The sequence below is a fragment of the Felis catus genome, chromosome D2 (assembly GCF_018350175.1).
Source record: "Felis catus isolate Fca126 chromosome D2, F.catus_Fca126_mat1.0, whole genome shotgun sequence".
Lineage (NCBI taxonomy): Eukaryota > Metazoa > Chordata > Mammalia > Carnivora > Felidae > Felis > Felis catus.
In genome coordinates this window covers 58112735-58132015 of record NC_058378.1, presented here as the reverse complement: position 1 = coordinate 58132015, position 19281 = coordinate 58112735, and the positions used below count along the sequence as shown (strand labels likewise).

The 19281-nt window shown below is 46.1% G+C and overlaps 1 protein-coding gene across 4 annotated transcripts in view; it reads right to left on the bottom strand.

Annotated features, from left to right (window-relative positions):
- CNNM1 (cyclin and CBS domain divalent metal cation transport mediator 1) overlaps window positions 1-19281 on the bottom strand; it is a 61106-nt gene that overhangs the window by 15674 nt on the left and 26151 nt on the right. The window contains exons 3-8 of one of the 4 annotated variants that reach the window (XM_023240821.2): window positions 16481-16621; window positions 14166-14335; window positions 12363-12462; window positions 11909-11956; window positions 8728-8790; window positions 95-258 (exon numbers count right to left, since the gene is read on the bottom strand). In XM_023240821.2, coding sequence (XP_023096589.2) covers window positions 95-258; window positions 8728-8790; window positions 11909-11956; window positions 12363-12462; window positions 14166-14335; window positions 16481-16621 — 686 coding nt within the window. The remainder of the gene's footprint in view (window positions 1-94; window positions 259-8727; window positions 8791-11908; window positions 11957-12362; window positions 12463-14165; window positions 14336-16480; window positions 16622-19281) is intronic. The other 3 variants (XM_023240822.2, XM_023240823.2, XM_045040540.1) reach the window with 3 other exon arrangements.

Genomic DNA, 19281 nt, shown 5'->3' with positions numbered 1-19281 from the left:
GCACCCAGCGTTATCTTGGCGCATTGGATTGCACATCCTGTCCTGCTTCCCCAGCCGGCTGGCAAGCCGGGGATGGCCCTCCCGGGACAGTTACCTTCACAAATTGCACATCGCTGAGAATGTGCACTGAGTAGTCGGGAGTGTAGAGGTTGTTGCTGCTGCTGCACAGCTGGGTGTTGCTCCCCCCAAAGTCACTGCGCTCGCGGTTTGGAGACTCAGAGCGGTTCAACCCGCTGCAGCGAGAAGGGGACCGGTTTACTGCAGACAGTGAGGGAGAGGTGAGGGAGAAAAGGCAAGGAGAGGCGGGTGGGGAGAAAAGACAGGAGAACAGAAAGAGCGATGGGGAGAGGGAGGGGGAGAGACAGAGAGAGAGAGAGAGAGAGAGAGAGAGAGAGAGAGAGAGAGAGGTGTTGTTTACTAAGGGCCCACAGGACTTCTAGGCGGTGGTAGAACCAGGCCCTCACCCTTCCCGTCAGAGCCCAGATGCTCAGTTTGTTACAGGAACTCACGGCTCCACTCTGCGCAGGCTCCTCCTGCTCCCCACAATGTCCACCAGGGAGGGGCTGGGGCAGAGGGGTCCACAGCCTTTCTCAGTTCTGGTCTTTGGGTTAAGTGCTGGAGATGAGGACCGAGCTGTGAGCATGGTTAGCTACTCCAAAGCATGAGATCCTCTATCAGGATATAAACTCTGTTCACGAACCTTGTTTTACAAAGGCGAAGGCCTTGGGTCTGACAGCACATAGAACCAACCCTTGCCATGGTGAGCCGATTTGGCAGGGATAACTCAGGTCTGCCCTAACACTGTCAGGACACTGGACAAACGGAGACCCACAGACCTATTCAATCACATGGGTACCTATTCAAATCACATGAATAAACTGTTAAAATCTGTTCTATCCTTGTCCTTCACAACTATACCTTCATAATACAACATAATGTAACGTAACGTAACGTAACGTAACGTAATGTAACATAACATAACATAACATAACATAACATAACATAACATAACATAACCTGGAAGGCCAACTCCAACTCCTTAGAGTTTTCTGCTAAAATATAAAACATAAAACAGGGTTGTATGGGGACAAATGGCCCCTACCCTAGGGGCTTCCCAGCCTCCTTATCCACCCCACCCTGCCCCCACCGGGAGGTTTAGGTGAGGAATTTCAGGATTCTGTATCTGAAATGTGGTCCTGAAGGAAGAACAAGGGCTCTCAATGGGCACATCTCTTTGGCCCTATGAACTCCTCACCTACACGGAGGGCTGGGACTAAGAAGGACTACACGGGGGTCCTCTAAAGTGTGTCTAGGGCAGGATTCCATCTAGGCCTAAGTGGGGGTGGGGGAACAGAATACTGGAATAACCCCCAGGACTTCTGTCAAAGGCATCTCAATGTTCAGAGTCAGTTTTGTTTTGTTCTGTTTTGTTTTGTTTTGTTTTGCTTTTTTTGTTTTTTTAACCACTTTCAAGAACCATTCCTAGGGAAAGTTCAATTAAGACCACATCACTTGGTTTCAAAATGGATTGTGTGAACTATCCTCCCCAGATCAATGGAAGAGAGGGTCTTGTGGTGACCCTAGCAGAATCTCAACCGCAGAATAAACCTGGAGAGACTGTCAAGCCCCCTCCACCCCTCTGCTTCCCAACAAATGCCACTCTGCATTTCTTCCCAGAAAGGGGAGGGTGTGCCGTCAGCCTCTCCTGACAGATTTAGTTCAGGGGCTCAAATGCAGAGTCCGCTTCCTCAGAGATTCCGCTCCTTGTTCTTCTAGGGCAGGACCTCGGGAATTTAATTCTGTCTCCTGAGATAATGGTGCCATCAATCAAGATAATTGATTAGCATGTATTTGGAGCTGAGTCCTTGAGGGTTGATGGTCTGTTTAGCTGCAAGCTGTTATTGTTATCTGGCAAACTAGTGCAAAGGGTAAAATAACAATAAGCTGAATCATTTTTTCTCATTAGAGCCATAACAATCGCTGCCTTGATAGGATTATAGAATTGAGGATTTTATTTCCAGCCTCCCCTTCTCAGTAAGTGCCCTTTACATATATTCTGTCACTTATACCAGGAACCTGGGGGGTGCCCTTGACTCCTGCCGCTCCCCAGTCCCACACCAGGCCCTCTCGCCTCTACTTCTGACATAATAAGCCCTTGGGTATCTATGTCTGTCCCCACTCAAGTCCCAGTTACCTGGACCACAGTCCCATCTCCCCGCTTATAAGCTTATGATACCTCAGCTGCCAGAAGCACATTAACTAAGCTTTCTTTTATTTAGTCTGAATAAAATCTAAATTCCTTGCTTCATCCCTAATGTCCCCCATGACCTGACTCCCGATTTCCTGTCTGGTCTCATCTTGGGAACTCTCTTCCCCTCCCCTGCCTGCTCTGCTCCTCTCAACCATGCAAGTGTTCCCCTTCCCTCGCCACCTCAGAGGATGGCATTTCTACTGCCCACTCTGCCCCTTTCACCCCCACCCCCACTGCTTGGCTCTCAGTCATTAGGTCTCAGCTGAAAGCCAACTTCTCTGAAGACTTTGGCTGAACTGAGGTTTCCTGTTTTCTTCTATCACTGTCCCTTGTTCATTCCTTCAAAGTACTTTTCACACATTTTAATTCATCATGTGTTTGTACTTGTTACGTCTACTCAGTTCAGTGCTAAATTCCGTGAAGGCAAAGACCTGGTCTTTTCTGGTCATTGTTGTACACCCAGTACCTAGCACTGTGCCTGGCCTAGAGTAGGTGCTCAATAAAAATGTACAGAATAAATGAATCAGCACCTAAGGGTCCACTGAAGAGGTTTTACTTAGAATCTAAATTTTGTTGGGGCGCCTGGGTGGCGCAGTCGGTTAAGCGTCCGACTTCAGCCAGGTCACGATCTCGCGGTCCGTGAGTTCGAGCCCCGCGTCGGGCTCTGGGCTGATGGCTCAGAGCCTGGAGCCTGTTTCTGATTCTGCGTCTCCCTCTCTCTCTGCCCCTCCCCCGTTCATGCTCTGTCTCTCTCTGTCCCAAAAATAAATAAACGTTGAAAAAAAAAAATTTAAAAAATTAAAAAAAAAAAAAAAAAAGAATCTAAATTTTGTTTAAAAAAAGATTTCAGAGCTCTCAAATCATCCTGGATTAGAAAGCCTTTCCTTTGCAACTTAAAGCCATTCTGGGGAAGTTGACTTCTCCAAGAAGCTAGGGGTGGATAGAAGGACACTCCAGAACTGTAGCTGGAGAGAGTCAGAGAGTGGGCAGTGAGAATCCAGGGCACCAAGAGGCCTCAGGCTTTGGCCCAGTAACTCGAGGAAGAGGCCACAGGGAAAACAAGGACTTTGTCTGTTTAATAAAAGCATGTGAAACCAGGAATCCTGGACTCAGGTCTCTAGGGCCCTACCTATCCACAGGCTGATGGCAGGCCAGACCCCCCTCCACAGTGACCAAGGACTGAGAAGGACAGTGGTGGTGCCACAAAGAACAGAGCAAAGCACCCAGGTGATTGGGCAGAAAAGTATGCATTTCATTTCTCGTTCTGGCCCCTTGAAAACAAGCTGATGGGTTCTGGTGTGGCCAGACCCTCTGTGGCTTTTCTGGGGTGGTGGCTGCTAAGTAAGTCGATGGTGCTTCCTCAGGGGAGCTGCTGTGGAAAAGCAGGGCCAGCAGTCCTGCAGGAGGGGGACTTCTTTGTCGTGTGCGTGGAGTGTGGAAAACCCTACCCTGACCTGGTGGTCAAGTACCCTACCCTACCTTACCTCAAGTCCATTTGGAACAAGGGGACAGAGTGTGAGCAGGGCTGTAGATGCAGCCTCCCTGAGAAATAACCATCTCTCCCCGATAACCATCCACTTTGCCTGGTGGGACACATTCTTGACATACCTCACATTTGCTGTTCCACAGCCTCATCCCTTATATCACAATCCCAGGCACATTCCAGAAGGATGGCAGAGAAACACAGGCCCATCTATGTACTAGACCACTTCCATCCATAGAAGGCTCTGCCTGAACCACATTCACACTGTTGGACACAGGGGCCACCACTATATCCCCGTTCCCCCCAGGGCTCTTGTCCTCACTGCCACTCTGCTGTCACTCACAGGGACCACACGTCACATGCAAGACCGCAGTTGGGCTAGGAGGAGAAACATGTTTTGTTTTGTTTTTTAAAGTCAGAACAATGCTATTGAAGGTTCATTCAAAATCCCAAAGGATTCCCAACACCAAAAGATACAACTGTCTTACAAAGGTCAGGCCTATAAAAGCAATTTTTAAAAGGAAAAGAGCCCTCATTTCATGACAAAGAAAGTCCCAGCTCATCTGAGTGCTGTGCAAGATCAGTGTTTTCGTGTCCCAGAGCCTGACATTCCTCAATAGGTAGGATGCTGATGACTCGGCATCTTGGTAATTGTGCACATACACTCAGAGGTTTCTGAGCAAGGGGAATGGAAATGCTTTTAATAAAAAAAAAGAGAAGAAATCAGTAACAGACGAGTGCCCCAGCAGCATGGCAAACTAGTTCAAGTTGTATAATTCCCCTTGGCATTTCCTAAGAGCAGGGGCCCAGTTGGGGGAGTACAGAGGAAAATCCTAACTACAGTCCGAGAGGTCTAAGAGGGGACTGATCAAACAGTGATCATAAAACTGACCACAGAATCCCTCAACAGGAGGGAACAGCCAACATATCCCTTGTTCACTGTTGCTATTATATTACACCCTCGAGCTGGCCCTGGAGAGACTGGGTGGTGGGGAGCAGGGTTTTCTGCTCTAGACTCCTAAGTGCTGGGGAGAAGTGTGATAGACCTCATTCCTACAGCCTTTTCATGGTAAGTCTACAAGGGATATCTGTCCTAGATAGTAAGCTAGAGTTACTGAGGTTGGGTGGAGAAGGCCCTGGGGTAAAATTGGGTGTGGGGTTGGAGAGGGGGCAGAAGAGGACTTTACACTGTAACTGGGGCTGGATGGAATCTCCTCTGCACCGATAGATGGGGCCCCATGACTCTATACACAGCTCTGGGACACTTGCCTCACTCATGACACCTGTACCTGGAGCAGAACCCATGATACAGAAGAATACCCCACTTCTCTTTTCAGTCTGGGGATCCAAGGGGAAAGTAGGCTTCAGTGGCTTCCTGCTTCTATCTTTTGGAGCATCAGTGAGGGGCAAGGGGGAACAGCCCTCTTTGGTCATGGTCACTGTGCCATGGGCCATCTGTGTTCCCCAAACTGGATGGGGAGCTTAATTACATAGACCTAGAATAGTACAAACTAGGAATATTAAAATTCATCATTCTGGGGTAATATTCAACATCAGACAACCAAATGCCAAAAGCTCTCTGTCAGAGCTATAATGTGAACTCTGCAAATCAGCCCGAGTTAGGAGCCCAGATGAACTCGCTCACATTACATGGAGCTTTAATGGTTCCCAAATGTTTACTACACAAAAGCCAAACCAAAGGAATATTTCCACTTACCACATTTCACAAAGTAAAAGGATTATTTTTAGAGACTCCCTATATATTCTGGGAGGAAACTGTCCCCATCGATCTCAAAGCGCATTTCAGATGGTCAGTTGAACACTGAAAAAGACTCACTGCTTCTGACCTCTCTCCTGCCTCTGTGCTTTTGTGGATTTGGAAGGATTGTCATGGGGAACTCAAAATCATCTCCCCTGAGGAAAGAAAAAATGGATGACTCTGGGAGAGGGAATGGTAACTGCAATGGAGCCGTGTACTCTCAGTGGGTTGATCAGAAGTTTACTTTTTAAATGAAAGCACCTGCAAAGCTGGCTAACTACATCACGCACTGCAAGCAATGCACAAAACCACTCCGCTCTCCTTATTTCAAACCTAAAGTTCAAATAGAAAGAAACTGCTATGGACAATGGTGGCAATATTTGGCACAGGGACTGGTAGCCTCCATCCGCTGTGAGCACCATAATTCATTAGCACAACTGCTTTCAAAATGCTAATAAGTCACAGCCCTCTAGGGGGCACAAAATGCCCATGTTCAGAGGGGCAGCCAGGTCCAGACAATAGGAGAGCGGGACCTAGAAGACTTGGATTCCATACATCACCGGGTGCTCATCAAGACAAGTGCATTCCTTGATCCCCATCACCTATTTCCCTCTTTCCTTCACCCCTTCCCCTCTGTTAACCATCAGCTGAACTGTTCTCTATAGTTAAGAGTTTGTTTCTTGATTTGTCTCTTTTCCCTTTGCTCATTTGTTGTTTCTTAAATGCCACATGTCACCATATCGTACACCTGAAACTAATATAGCACTGTACATTAACTACACTGGGATTTAAAATAAGAAAGAATTTTGCAATACATACCCGTATATATCACATACATCTTAAACTTACACAATGTTGTATGTCAATTATGTCTCAATAAAACTGGAAACTTTTTTCTTTTTTTGAGTATAGCTGACACACGGTTATACTGGTTTCAGGTGAACAATTCAGTTTATATCTGATGACAAGTTTATATCTGATGCTGTGTTCACAAGGGTAGCCACCATCTGTCTCATTACATCGCTATCACACTATCACTGACTGCATGTGAGTATGCTCTGCCTTTGATTCCTGTGACTTATTCTTTCCAATTGGAAACTTTGGTTAAGAATAAAAAAACAATTGGAAAAATTTGAAAAAATAAACGTAAAATTAAAAAATAGAGAGAGATTTGGATTCCAGTCCTCACCCTTCCACTTCGTCACCACACCTGTGATACTGATCGATGGCTTTAAGTTTTCGGAGCCTGTTTCCTTATCTATTGTTTTCCAACAATAATTCCTTCGCATCTCCTAAGGTGGTTGTGGGGATCAAATAAAATGATAGAGTTCTTTTTAAACTTAAAGGCCCTATTGATTTCCACGATTTCTCATCTCCTCTGTGTAAGATGGGGGTAAGACATAATATATGTAAATAACTGTATCTGGATCATAAATCAAGTATGGGGCCAGGCAAAAGGGGACTGGATGAAAGGAGGTGAGGAGGAAAGAATCAAAGGAGAAGCAAGGCACCCATGACTTTTCTTTCCTCTTCCTGCACAGTCACTGCTCCACTCTGCAGAGGTAAACCGAAGGTTGGAAGAAGCTGGCCATGCTGTGTGGCCTACCAGTTTCCTTCGGGTTGAACAGCCAGTCATGGAAAATGAGGGGGGGTGGTTAAAAGAGCTCTCAGGGGCAGATGGCACCAACCAGGGTTGCATTAGAAGTAGCAACAGCTCCTGAGGGGGTGTGTGTCACATAGCAGGAACGAATCACCCTCATCTTGGTCTGACAACTGGGTTACCATCAAGTTTTTCATAATAAATATCAATGAACTAGAGTGAACCTTCCTTTAACCGGAAAGTTAAAATGAACTGACTTGTCTGGTTAACTGAGGGTTATTTAAAAGGAGACTACAACCTTGCTTTGATCCTATTTGGTTGAAAAATGTGCATCTTCCGTTTCGGCTGAAACTTCCTAACACACTCTTCATTTGCTGAGACTCCCTGAGTGTGAAGGATCTTGAAGGTCCATGATGTGGTCATTTCTAATTGTGCCAGCAGGCAGAAGCAGACCAGTTAGCTGGTGAAGGCACCAGCCTGGCATCCCACATTGACTGAGCTGGCCTATGGTCATCATGAAGGCATGAGCTCTCACAAAGTGAGAAAAATTTTATTTCTTGGTGGAAGATCACCATTAAGTGAGAGAGGAAACCTTGGTGAAATCTGAGAAGGTGACTGACTTGTCTTGTACAGATAAACATGGGAACCAGATGATTTTTGATGGGAAAAATGTGATTTGGGAGAAAGCAGGAGTCAACATAAATATTTCTGAAATTGCAAACTTGGGGGCTTGGGGTGTCAGGGCATAGCCTTTTTGAAAGTTGAGGGTCTACTGTACAGATAGCAAAACATAACTGGATTCTTGATGACTGAGGTTATGGTAAGGCCTCAGAATCATACTGTAGCATTGGGATAAGGGAGACAGATATGGAGGATACAGGGAACTGGACTGTGTTTTCACATTCCAACTTTTAACAAGTAAATTCTTGGTTTCGTCATTACTTACTCCATGAGCCTAAGAGAGCAACCTCTAGAGATGAAAACAATACAAACACTTAATTGCTTATTTAGATGTATTACATTCTACTCAGTCCTTGAGTTACTATATAGTTCTGTGAGGAGCTGCTTGACCCAGTTAAAAAGAAACCCAGCATCTTTTATTTAATTAACAACAGAGGTTAAACCTAATGAAAAGTTGTTTTGAAATTTTACACATATTCTTTGTATGAGTAAGGCCAGAGAGAATATGGTCACTACTGGGCAACATTATGAGGAGGAGGAGGAGGAGGATGGGTTAGCTAAAGGCAGAGACCGCATAGAACAAAAGGTGGAGGAAAAACAGGTAGTAATAAAGAACAGTATTCCATTGTCTCTATTTCGCTCCTGCTGCACTCCTCCTCTTCCATTTTGCAGTCAGACAAATGACAGGAAAGCTCACACCATCTCTCAGCCCATCACTTCTCCCTGTACACACACAAAGACATCCCGGGGAGCTGAACTCAAGTGTCACCATTGAACCAGCAATCCCTGGGCTGTATGTGCAAATGAGTGTTACCTGTGTGGCGTGCTATGCCTTAGTCATGGCTGTGCCTGCTGGGAGAGACTAGTTCTCTCACAGGATGGTGACAGAGACCAAAGGCCTCCTGCGAACCCTACAGGATCTACGGACACCCGAAACACCCATGCATGTTTACCTGGGGAGCCCGCCAGAGAGTCCCCTCTGCTGAAGGCGAAGGTACGAGACACAGAGACAGGCACTAAAGAGTCAAGGGCCAAGGATTTGTGAGATGCAAAAGGGAAGATAAACATAAAAGAAAGACAAAGAGCAAAGTGTGTAAGTCATGCTGTTCTTGAATCTTCACAACGTTACATTTCTCCGCTTCTGAAAACAGGGAAATTGCATCCTCTCACAAAGTCACTCTCCAGAAGGAGGAACATAAAACAGAGTTTGTTGAAAGTCTTCTGAAAAGATGTGCAGTAATCTTAGAGGGAATGAGACCTGTCAAGAACAGGCAGTGTCCTGGCAGGGACTGTGTGTATGCAGCATTCTCTCTGAGCCAGCAAATGCACTGGGAGTCCAGCACCGCATCAGCACCAGGCTCTCCCAACTGCCAGACCTGTGGGAAGGCTAAAAGCAAAGTGCACGCTCCTACAAGGGGCGGCCTTAAGGAAGCGGAATCCTCCTGCCTCAGGCTCCTAGGAGCTCCTCGGTGGTCACAGCACTGGGGAAGAATGGTGCATTGCTAGGTCGAGGGGTGTTTCTGTCTGGGAATCTGTCTTCCGTGTTCTTACACGATTATTCTGAGAGCCACCTTCCTTGGGGACTAAATGAAATCAGTCTGCAGGTAACAGCACACTGAAACATGCAACTTCTGTAGCCTTATCTGCTGCACCAGATGATTTTACTGAAATTACCCATATACGCAGGGGAGTGGGAGAGCTTTATACCTACCTGATAATCATTTACTCTAACACCAGATGTCGAAGAATATTGGCTCCTAATGCAGTGAGACATACTGGAATAAGAAACTCCATAGTCTCAAGAAGCATCCTAGAGCTTCCTGGGCTGCAAATTAAATGTATACTCCACCAAACAGGTGGGAGACAGTCTATCCCTGCCTACCTCACTCTGTGGGCAGCCGTTCCCTCTACCCTGAGCTCAAGCCTGGTTCCTTCAGAGTTCTAGGCTCACTGTGGTCCTCCTGGGTTCTTGGCCATCAGACCCAAGATAGAGGAGACAGTGCTGGCTGTGTTCCCTTTGCCCTACACAGGAAAACCAGGGGGACTTACTCATAACCTCAAGTTCAATTCTGAGGCATAGGTCCCCAGGACGAGTGCTCTGGCAAATCTGTCATCCCATTTATCTCCTTCAAAGGCTAACAAAGCTACAGGCTGGCTTTGAGGACAGGGGTAGTTTGCTAGACCAAGACCCTATAAGAATGTACTGCCTTAAGCTCTCCTTTGATTTCAGGTTGACGTTCTTGGCCAGTGAAAGATGCCAGGTGGCTGGATCCCTGGGCTGAGGACGCATCTGGGACAACTGTGAGGTGTGGAGGCCCTGGCAGGTATTTCACACTGGGGAGGGCTTGGGGGGGGGGGTGGACAACAGAAAATATTTCCATACCCATACTGCTAATTCGATTTCTTTTTCCTTCTGAAGATTTATAAAGATGCTCAGAAGTGAGGCGAGGGAAAGAGTTTAATGCTACTTTTTAGTTAACCAGTTTTGAAGGAGAGGTCAGTGTTGCAAGTTTACTCCTGTCTCACTTATAAAATGGAAGGATTTTGACAGAAAGAACTAGAGACAGGAAGAAAGGGAGGGAGGAAACCAGATAACATCTTTCTACTGCTTCTAATATATACATGTGTATATATACACACACACACATATATTTTTTAAGAAAAGCCATTCCAATTAGGTGGGCTGGGAAGTCTCATGTAGCTCTTTGTTTCCACCTCCTTCGGTCTTCTGAAAGAGCCAGAACAAGGCCAACAGAGGTAAGTAACATTTAGAATCCTAGGAATTACTCCACTTTGAGCAATCCCTAATATGATGGATGGAAATCTTTAAAGAACCAAGATTTACCTGGTCCTCTAGCCCATCCCTCACCCATCCAGAGTTCTTGTTCTAAGATGATGAGCTTCCTTCATCAAACTTGAGATTTGTTGGCTTATATAAGTATATAATCTTACATTTTACAGATCTTCAGCTCATGGTGGGCTATGTCTTAGGTATGGGCAGGTACTTCAACTTCATTTCAGCCTCCTGCTGGGCTAGGTTGTGAATTACACTGTAAAGTGTTCCAAACTTTCCACACAGAAGTTGCATTCTGGAACGTGATGGGTCTCAAATGTGTATTTCATTGTGCTATGTGAACTAGTCTGGACACTGGAATGTATCTGGGTGTCATCAACTCACTGGGTAATTTGGAGCAATTCTTCAGTATCTCTGTGTTAAAATGGTATCTACCTTTCATATCCCAGGGATTGTGATATCAAACTTTGGAACCCTCTGATAAATACTGATATAGTGCACTTTGTAAAGTATCTTTTATAATGAGAGAAAACACCCCATTTGGCATTAAAATAGCCACCTTTGTAAACACCAACAGCTGAAAGCAATGCAAAATTCAGACCAGTGAATTAATAGGCAATCTAGAGAAATAATTCTTTCTGGATCACACTTACATTCCAATAAATGCCATGCCTTCTAAACGCAAGGGCAATAACTACACACATGAAACAGCAAGAAGGTAGAGCACAGAAGGGGCAGAACAGACCAGCCATCAGCCCTGGGCCAGCCCCCAACCATTCACATGCACAGCCAGCTGGCAGCCAGCTCTCTACCAGCTAAGATGTGGTGACAAGGAAAGAGATGTAGATAAGCAACATATTGCACCAGCCTGGGACTTACATCCTAAGATCTTGCAGTCACTTCCTACTGACCCCACAGACACAGCAATGACTTACTAGGGTTTTCAAATAAAGGCCAGTGGGTGAATTATATCACAGCAGAGAAGGAAAGGCTGAACCTCCACCAGAGCACACCAAACACCTGCCTTCATTCCCCAACATGTGACAACACATGGTGTCCCGCCCTGCCCCCTCCCCCCGCCCCCATACTTTGCTCCCCGTCACTCATCACTTGCCCATGAGCAGAGAAGCAGCAGAAAACATTGCAAACGCAGAAACTAAGCACCTGTGGTCTGTGGGTACCTGGCAGGAGGCAGTGTTCTTGGCAGAGCATTACAAAGAGGCTGCCAACATTTGTGTCAGCCCCAGCCCAGGCTCAAAGTGCTCAGTCCAGGTCCCCAGAGTGGGCTGAGGCAGGACTACGATGGGGGCAGATGAGGGAGGGGTTTAAGAGATACATACGAAAGACAGAGGATCCAGCCAGACTTCCAACCTTCCGCACATCGTTATCTAAGGACAGAAGGATGCAGTGTGTTTCAGAGGCAGTTCAGAAAACACGCCTTCTTATGGGAATGCCCCCTCTTCCACCCCACCCCCAGCACCAATTAACCCTGCAAAAACCAGGCGATCAGATGGAAGTGTAAAAAGCAAAAGAAACTTGTCTTTTTGGATGGAAAAATATCCACTATCCACTCCTAACACTTGATAATGTTACAGTCTACCATGTACTTCTACAAACAAACTCTCTTAATAAAAAATGACTCTTATACCCATTTTACAGAGGGGGCAACTAAAGCCTAGGAAGTTAAATGGCTTGTTCAGGGTCCCTAAGAGGAGTCAGGACTTGAACCCAGATGTTCTTTCCTATAATATTCCATTGCTTCCCCAATGACCTGAGACTTGGGAACAGGAATACCTGAGCAAGCAGTGGTCATGATGGCTGGGACACCATAGTAGGTGAAGGCTCCATTCTCGAAGCGAAGGCCTTCCTTACCAACCTCCACTTCTACTTTACCCTGGAGAAAGAAGGAACTGTGCTAAGGGTGCGTACGAGCACCTCCACTCCTGTTACTGACTATGACCCTAAGCACTTTTGTCTGGATAACAAGTGGACTTACGTTCTTATCCCAGGGAGATGTGAAGTCTGTCCAGACTCATTTCAAAAATAGTGCCTCCAACCTCAGTAGCCCTTTGCAGTGAATTAACTGCTTAGTCCATAAAGGAGCATCCAGTCCTGAATAACCAAGCTCTCTTTGCATGCTATGATGGCCCTTTCATGATGAATGGCCAGGCACCAGCTAGCCCTGGGCTCTGTAAACTGCCCCACTGGTTTAGTGGGGTCTGAGTAGACCATCTCTAAGTCTGGTTGAGACAAAATCTGATTCTGTGTGGAGCTTGTTTGTTACCAGTGATAATGACAGCTAATGGGTAGCATGTAGTGTGTGTCTATGGGCCCAGTACAGTGTTATGCACACGCATAGATTCTTGTTCACTCAGTCCCACAACCTTATGAGGCCCATACTGCTTTTATCCCTAGTTTATGGAAGAATCAATTAGAGTCTCAGAGAGATTAAATGACTTGGTCAAGGTTAGTTAGGAAGTGGCAATACTGGAATCTTAAAGCCAGATCTTTCCAATTTCTGAAGCAATACTCTTGCCACTACATTTTACTCCCTCCAGCTTTTATTTGAAAATGGTTAAGTTTACATTAAGCGTAAAATAGATTACATGAGTTTATTATGTTATATCAACAATTTAACAAGACCCTCCTTGATTTTCAGCAGTGAAAATCTCTACTTTTGGAGAAGGGGGGTCATGTTATTGAGGTTATTTGGAAGGATGCGTGTGAGGCCCATCACAGGGTCAGAGCAGACAGGCCGTAGGTGGACTGTAACAAAAAGAGGCCATGTCTAAGTCGATTGAGTTTAATTAAGATTTTAAGGCAATCACTATATTTAGGGTCCATAAGATTCTGTTGAGGAGAGATGGGAAATAGTGACAGCACTAAGGGTGGAGCCAGGCCAGAGAGCCAGCAGCGTCACAAGCTGGAACCACACATGATGTGTATTTACACCAGGCCTATTCAGGCACTCAGGCAGAAGACGATGGTACCTATGTGAGCACCAGGAAGATGCTGCACCTCTTTCATCTGGTCTTCAGTTCCCTTCCTGGTCCTATTAAGGAGGAGAAGATCTGAGAGAGTGCAAAGGCTGACATGTGGCAGAGAGAATGGATGTGTTCCACAATGCCTCCAGGGAGTGGAGCAAGGAGTGGGTGGGAGTCCGATACGGTGAGATTTCAGTGTGACAGAGGGAAGGGCTTTAAACAAGAATCATCTACAGGTTGGGGAGGGGGGGCAATGGACAGTTCCATTTCTGGGGATTTCTAAGCAGACAAGGAGGCATTTGGGATTCTATAGGACAATCGTTTTGGAAGTTCAGCCACAGAACCCCTCTGCTGGAAAAGTACCCACCCCACCCCACCATCGACACTGCTGACTGGTTAGACTAAATGCCATCAAGATCCCACCACCCCAGGACACCAGCCAATCATACTTGGCCCCTTCTGTGGGTCATGAACAAACGTCCTCCCCAACTGGCCTTGCCCTGAAGCAGCAAGCTCAGTCTTCGAACCTGGCACTGGGGAGGCACGGCCATTCCTCTCCAGCCTGGAGATGCCCTTGTCCTGCCCTGAGAGGGTCTCCAAATTTCCCACTCACCTGGAGAAGCAGCACGAAGTAGTCCACGGGGCGGTTGCGCTGGTAGAGGTAGTGTTCTGGGGCCTTCTTGTTCTTCTCGTCAAACTTTAGCTCCTGGATCACATTGGGATGTTTCAGGAGCCGGAGCAGGATCTTCTCCGAAAGGTACAGAGATTTAAAGGGTTCCACCTCTAGGGGAGATAGGGAGGGAGGAAGAATCGCAGGTGGAGGAATCAGGATGGGCAAAACCAGGGCATGTATCTAGGGCCACCTCCATTCATGTTCCTGGGCACCAAGCTGACAGGGCTCTTGTGATTCTCTCAGGTGGAAGGGGTGAGGGTGGCTCTTAAACCTGAGTGTGTGCCTCAGGTTTTCGCCATGCCCTCTGGGGAGCGTATCTCTGTGCTGGCACACTGGAGAACCAGGTCACCATTTTGGAAACGTCAGTTTTGCTACTTATTTTTTTCTTGATTTTATTTACAGTTGTACGTGGATTTAAAAAAGAAGGCAGTTTCGCCATCTGCAACAACATGGTTGAACCTGGACGGCATTATGCTAAATGAAATAAGCCAGACACATAAGGACAACTATGTATGATACCACTTACATGATGAATCTAAAATAGTCAAACTCATAGAAGCAGAGAGTAACAGCATGGTTGCCCAGGCCTAGTGGGAGGGCGACTTGGGGGAAGTATTGGTCAAAGGGTGCAAAATTTTTTATGCAGGATGAATAAGTCCTAGAGATCTCCTGCATAGCTTAGTGCCTATAATTAGCAATACTATACTGTATACTTAAAATTGTGCTAAAAGCATAGGATCTGATGCTAACATATAAAAAATAATAATAAATAAAGAGGGTGGGAGGAAACTTTTGGAGGTAGTGGATATGTTTATGGCATAGACTGTGGTAATAATTTCACAGGTGTATACTTATCTCCAAACTCAAGTTGTTTGTGCTAAATATGAACCACTTTTTGTGTGTCAATCATACCTCAATAAAGTGGTTTAAGAGGAAAGAGTAATGATAAAAAGAGCACAGATAAGTAAGCCATGTGAACAACAAAGGCTTTAATGCTATGATCAAATGAAATACAGAAAATTCAATCTGGCTTATTTGTAGGACATGTATTTGTTGAGTGAAATGAAATTCCAGGGCGCCTGGGTGGCTCAGTCAGTTAAGTGTCCGACGTCTGCTCAGGTCACCATCTCACAGTTCCTGGGTTTGAGCCCTGTGTGGGGATCTGGGCTGACAGCTCAGAGCCTGGAGCCTGCTTTGGATTCTGTCTCTCTCTCTCTCTCTCTCTCTCTCTCTCTCTCTCTCTCTTTCTCTCCTCTCTCTCTCTCTCTCTCTCTCTTTCTCTCTCTGCCCCTCCCCAACCTGTGCTCTCTCTCTCTCTCTCTCTCAAAAATAAATAAACAAAAAATTTAAAAACAAAGAAATGAAATTCCAAGTTAATAATACAGAGAGTTAATTACTGGATAAGGTCTCAAAAATGTGAAGCACTGTTGTACCCTATTTACATATTAACTAATATTATGTGGGATGTGATGTGATGTGATGGAAAACAGGCAGGCAGTAGTGAAATCTGTATTCAGAACCAGAAAACATGTTGAACACTACTTTAAAGAAGCTCCAATTTAAACTTTTCTACTTGTTGGCACCCGGAACAGTATTAGCACTCATTATATTCTCAATAAATCTATGTTGGATTAACTGACAACAGAACTTAGTCATGGGTGTGATCATTCTAAGTCAGCACCCTAATTAGGCCTGGATCAGAGACGCATTTTAGCTGCTTTACAAGAAGGAGAAATTTGTATTTGGATCCTCTCGCTTTTTTTTTTTTTCTTTCTAGAGATTTCAAGATTCACAACTGACTTCTGTATTTTAAGAATTTGAAGGTCACAAGCCTATCTGGTCCTAGGAGGTTATGGGACCCCAGGCCTTGTGGCTAAGTGGGACAGGGCCTTTCCCTCTTCAACAGGAAGATCCTTGGGGGCACCCCAGCTTCAACAGGATGGAGCTCGGCTCGTGCCAGGAAGCAGGTGGAGGAAGGGAAAAGAGCAGCAGTGGTTCCTTTAGCTCTTTTCTAGAGTAAAGGAGAGAAAAGCAGAGTTGAGTTGTACTCACTTCCACCCAAGATCAGGCCTGGGACTGAAAAAGAAAAGTACGTGGCATCCTGTGGCCCTACCTAAGGCACCCCATCCCCTGGGACAGTGGTTCTCGGTCTGTGCTGCACACTGGTTAGGTTAAGAATGATTGGTATGTGGGTTTCACCTTCTAGATTCTGCATTACTTGCCTGGGGAGGAGACACAGGTGGGCAGAGTCATACCTGTGGCCATGAAGCGGTGCGTGGCCAGCAGAAGCTGTGGGGAGATCTTCACCCTCATCTCCGAGTCGGAAAGCTTAAACAAGGAGAAGTCATGCCTCTTCCTCTCCCGGTGTGGGACCCTCTGCTTTTTCCGATTGTCGGCTGTAGGATCACAGGAGACAGGTGGCGACTATCTCAGAATCGCTGGTGATTTTTGGAAGTTTCCCCAGAGTCACATGGGACAAATAGACCCTTTGGGATCACATGAATTTCTGCAAAGTGTCAACTGTAGGTGACATCACAACTTCTTTCCCAGGAAGCAGAAGGATGTTGACTGAAGGTGGGAGACAGACGCTGCCATGTCTCAGTATTATTTACACTTAGGTGGTGTAGAGTGGAAAAGGGGACAGGCTGGCCTGGCACCCCCAAGGCTGGGGCTCTAGTGCCAGCCCCCTTCTTTACAAGCTGTGCAACCTCTCTAAGCATCAGAGTGTGTGTGTTTTAATCAATACAATGAGGTTAATAATCAGCAATAACACTTCTACGTGTGCCATGCAGTTATTATGAGACTCCAATCAGAACCTACCTGTGAAATGATTACAAAATGGCATTCATACATGAGGGACTAGCATTCTCAGCATAAAGGGGATTGGCAGAGCCCAGGAGGTTTCTGCCTCTGCCCTTCTCTCGTCCCCAGAGCTGGGCTCACCAGGTCTCTTCCTGCTGATTTAAACCACACCCTGAGCACCCAAGGCATGTCACCCAAAGGACATAGGTGGTCACCTCTTCCCACTGACAGTTCTGCTCCAACCCTAGCCTCTCCCCTAGGAGAGACTTGAGAAAAAATCAAGGGAAGAAGAAAGGAGAAGGAATGGGGAGAGCCCTATGACTTACAAAGGGGGTTCTCTAGGCAGGGCTCTCAGACGACCTAGAGGGGCCCTAGACAGTCTGTGATATTGATTGAGAATATCTGCTTTTTCCAATTTAATTTTTTCTCCCTTATTTTTTAAAGCTTGTGTTAAAAGATATTTTTTTAGGGGTAGGGAGAATGTTTTCTTTGGTCATGTGTCTTTTGCTTTCCCTTAGGTTTTGGGTAAAATTTTGAACTGTCTCACCTATTTCATAGCGCTAAGGGGGGGCAGAGAAAGGGATTTTGGGTTTTCTCCAAACTTGGCCTGGAGACAAAAAGGGCTGCAGGGAACTTTCAGTGCAGGCTGAGTGGATGCAGTGTAAATTAAAGAGAATGAACCCCAAGGAAAAGAACCAGGGCCCCAGAATCTGGCTCCCTGGTATTGTCCTTCTCCTTTTGGAGCTCACTTCAGCCCCACTGTTTGGGTTTCCTTTTAGAAGTCAGAAAGTGCCCTCCTATCGCGCTGCTGTCTGGTGGGCCTATCTTGGACTCTGGGCTGCTGCTTGAATGCTCCTTTTGCTTGGGTAGCAACAGTGGCAAGAAGCAGACCCGGCTGTCCTGTGGGTCAGGGTCAAGTGAGTAGAAACACCGTATTCCCGGTTCCTTGGCTTTCTCACAGCTTTAAGGAATCATGCCAGAAGCTTATTTATAAGGGCAGGAAAACCCTCGCCTTCTCCTTTAGATAGAGGATTGCTTAGCAAGAGAGCAGCAAATACATGTATCGGATCAATTCTTTTGTTCTCACTGGTGAGCAACCTTCGGATTTATAGGACATGCTTGCGTAACTATCCCCTCTCCCTTCTCCATCAGAATGTCACTTAACATTTCATCATTGGAGAATCATTCCTCTGATCTTCCTCTTTGTTCCCATTATTTTAACAGTGAGTATTGGGAGCATTAAAGTTGTCAAATGCTGAGGTTGTTAAATGCTGGAGGAAGGAATGTACTCATTTAGACTACTATCATTACTATTAGCCACTAACACTTTAGTGTGAATGCCTTCTTCAATATATCTCCTGAGACACTTGGGAATTTTTAATCAAGAGTGGCGGGCAGAGGTGAAGGGAGAAGGGAATGGGGGTGGGGGGTGTAGAGGTTAATCCCTATTGGAAGAAGTTGGGCCTGGCCATGGTATCACAATAAAACCAGATACTGTGACACTCTTGCTATGTTTTGTCAAGGCCTGGTCCACTTTTAACTTTGATCTCTTCTAAGTCTAAAGGGAAGGTAATCTTTCTGCACCACTCACTGCCTTACAGCATGAAAGCTTTTTCTACTGGGAGCTAGTTTCTGAATGGCTGCTTCTAGCAAATAAGGGCAGGGGTCTGGATGGAATGGGCTATCCAAGGCAAGGAAAAGGGACTGCTGTCCCATGAAGTGAAATTTGGAGAAGGAAATACTTCCTGGCCTAGGGATTCCCACAGATTTAGATAACACTCCCATCCCACAGACACAGCAAGCCTTTGTAGTGTTTGCAACCAAAGCTTTGACAAGGCTCAGTAACCAAAAGCAGTGTCACTGTCTACATAGAGTCCATATTGTTCCTGAGGGCTCAGGGGGTGGGAGGGTGAGGAGAAAGGAGATAGGGTGGGTGCTGGGGATGGGAAGGGAGAATGAGAAACCAGGCTGTAGGGCTGAAAAAGCATGAGGGAGAAGAGAAGTATCGAAGAAGGGGTATTTAAGGTTTTGGCTTAGGTTGTGTGTGGGCAATCTCATGGCAGTCTCCACGCATGCTGACGCTGCGGTGTGAGCCGACTATGGGAACAGTTCCAGGGAGTGCTAGGTTCTGCATCTAGGCGGATGAAGAGACAAAACAAAACAACACCGGGGACAAAAACAAGGGCAGAGTGGCCACCTGAGGCACACTTGGTTTCCTCTAGTTCTTTTTCCATCCAAAGGCCAGGAGGTCCCC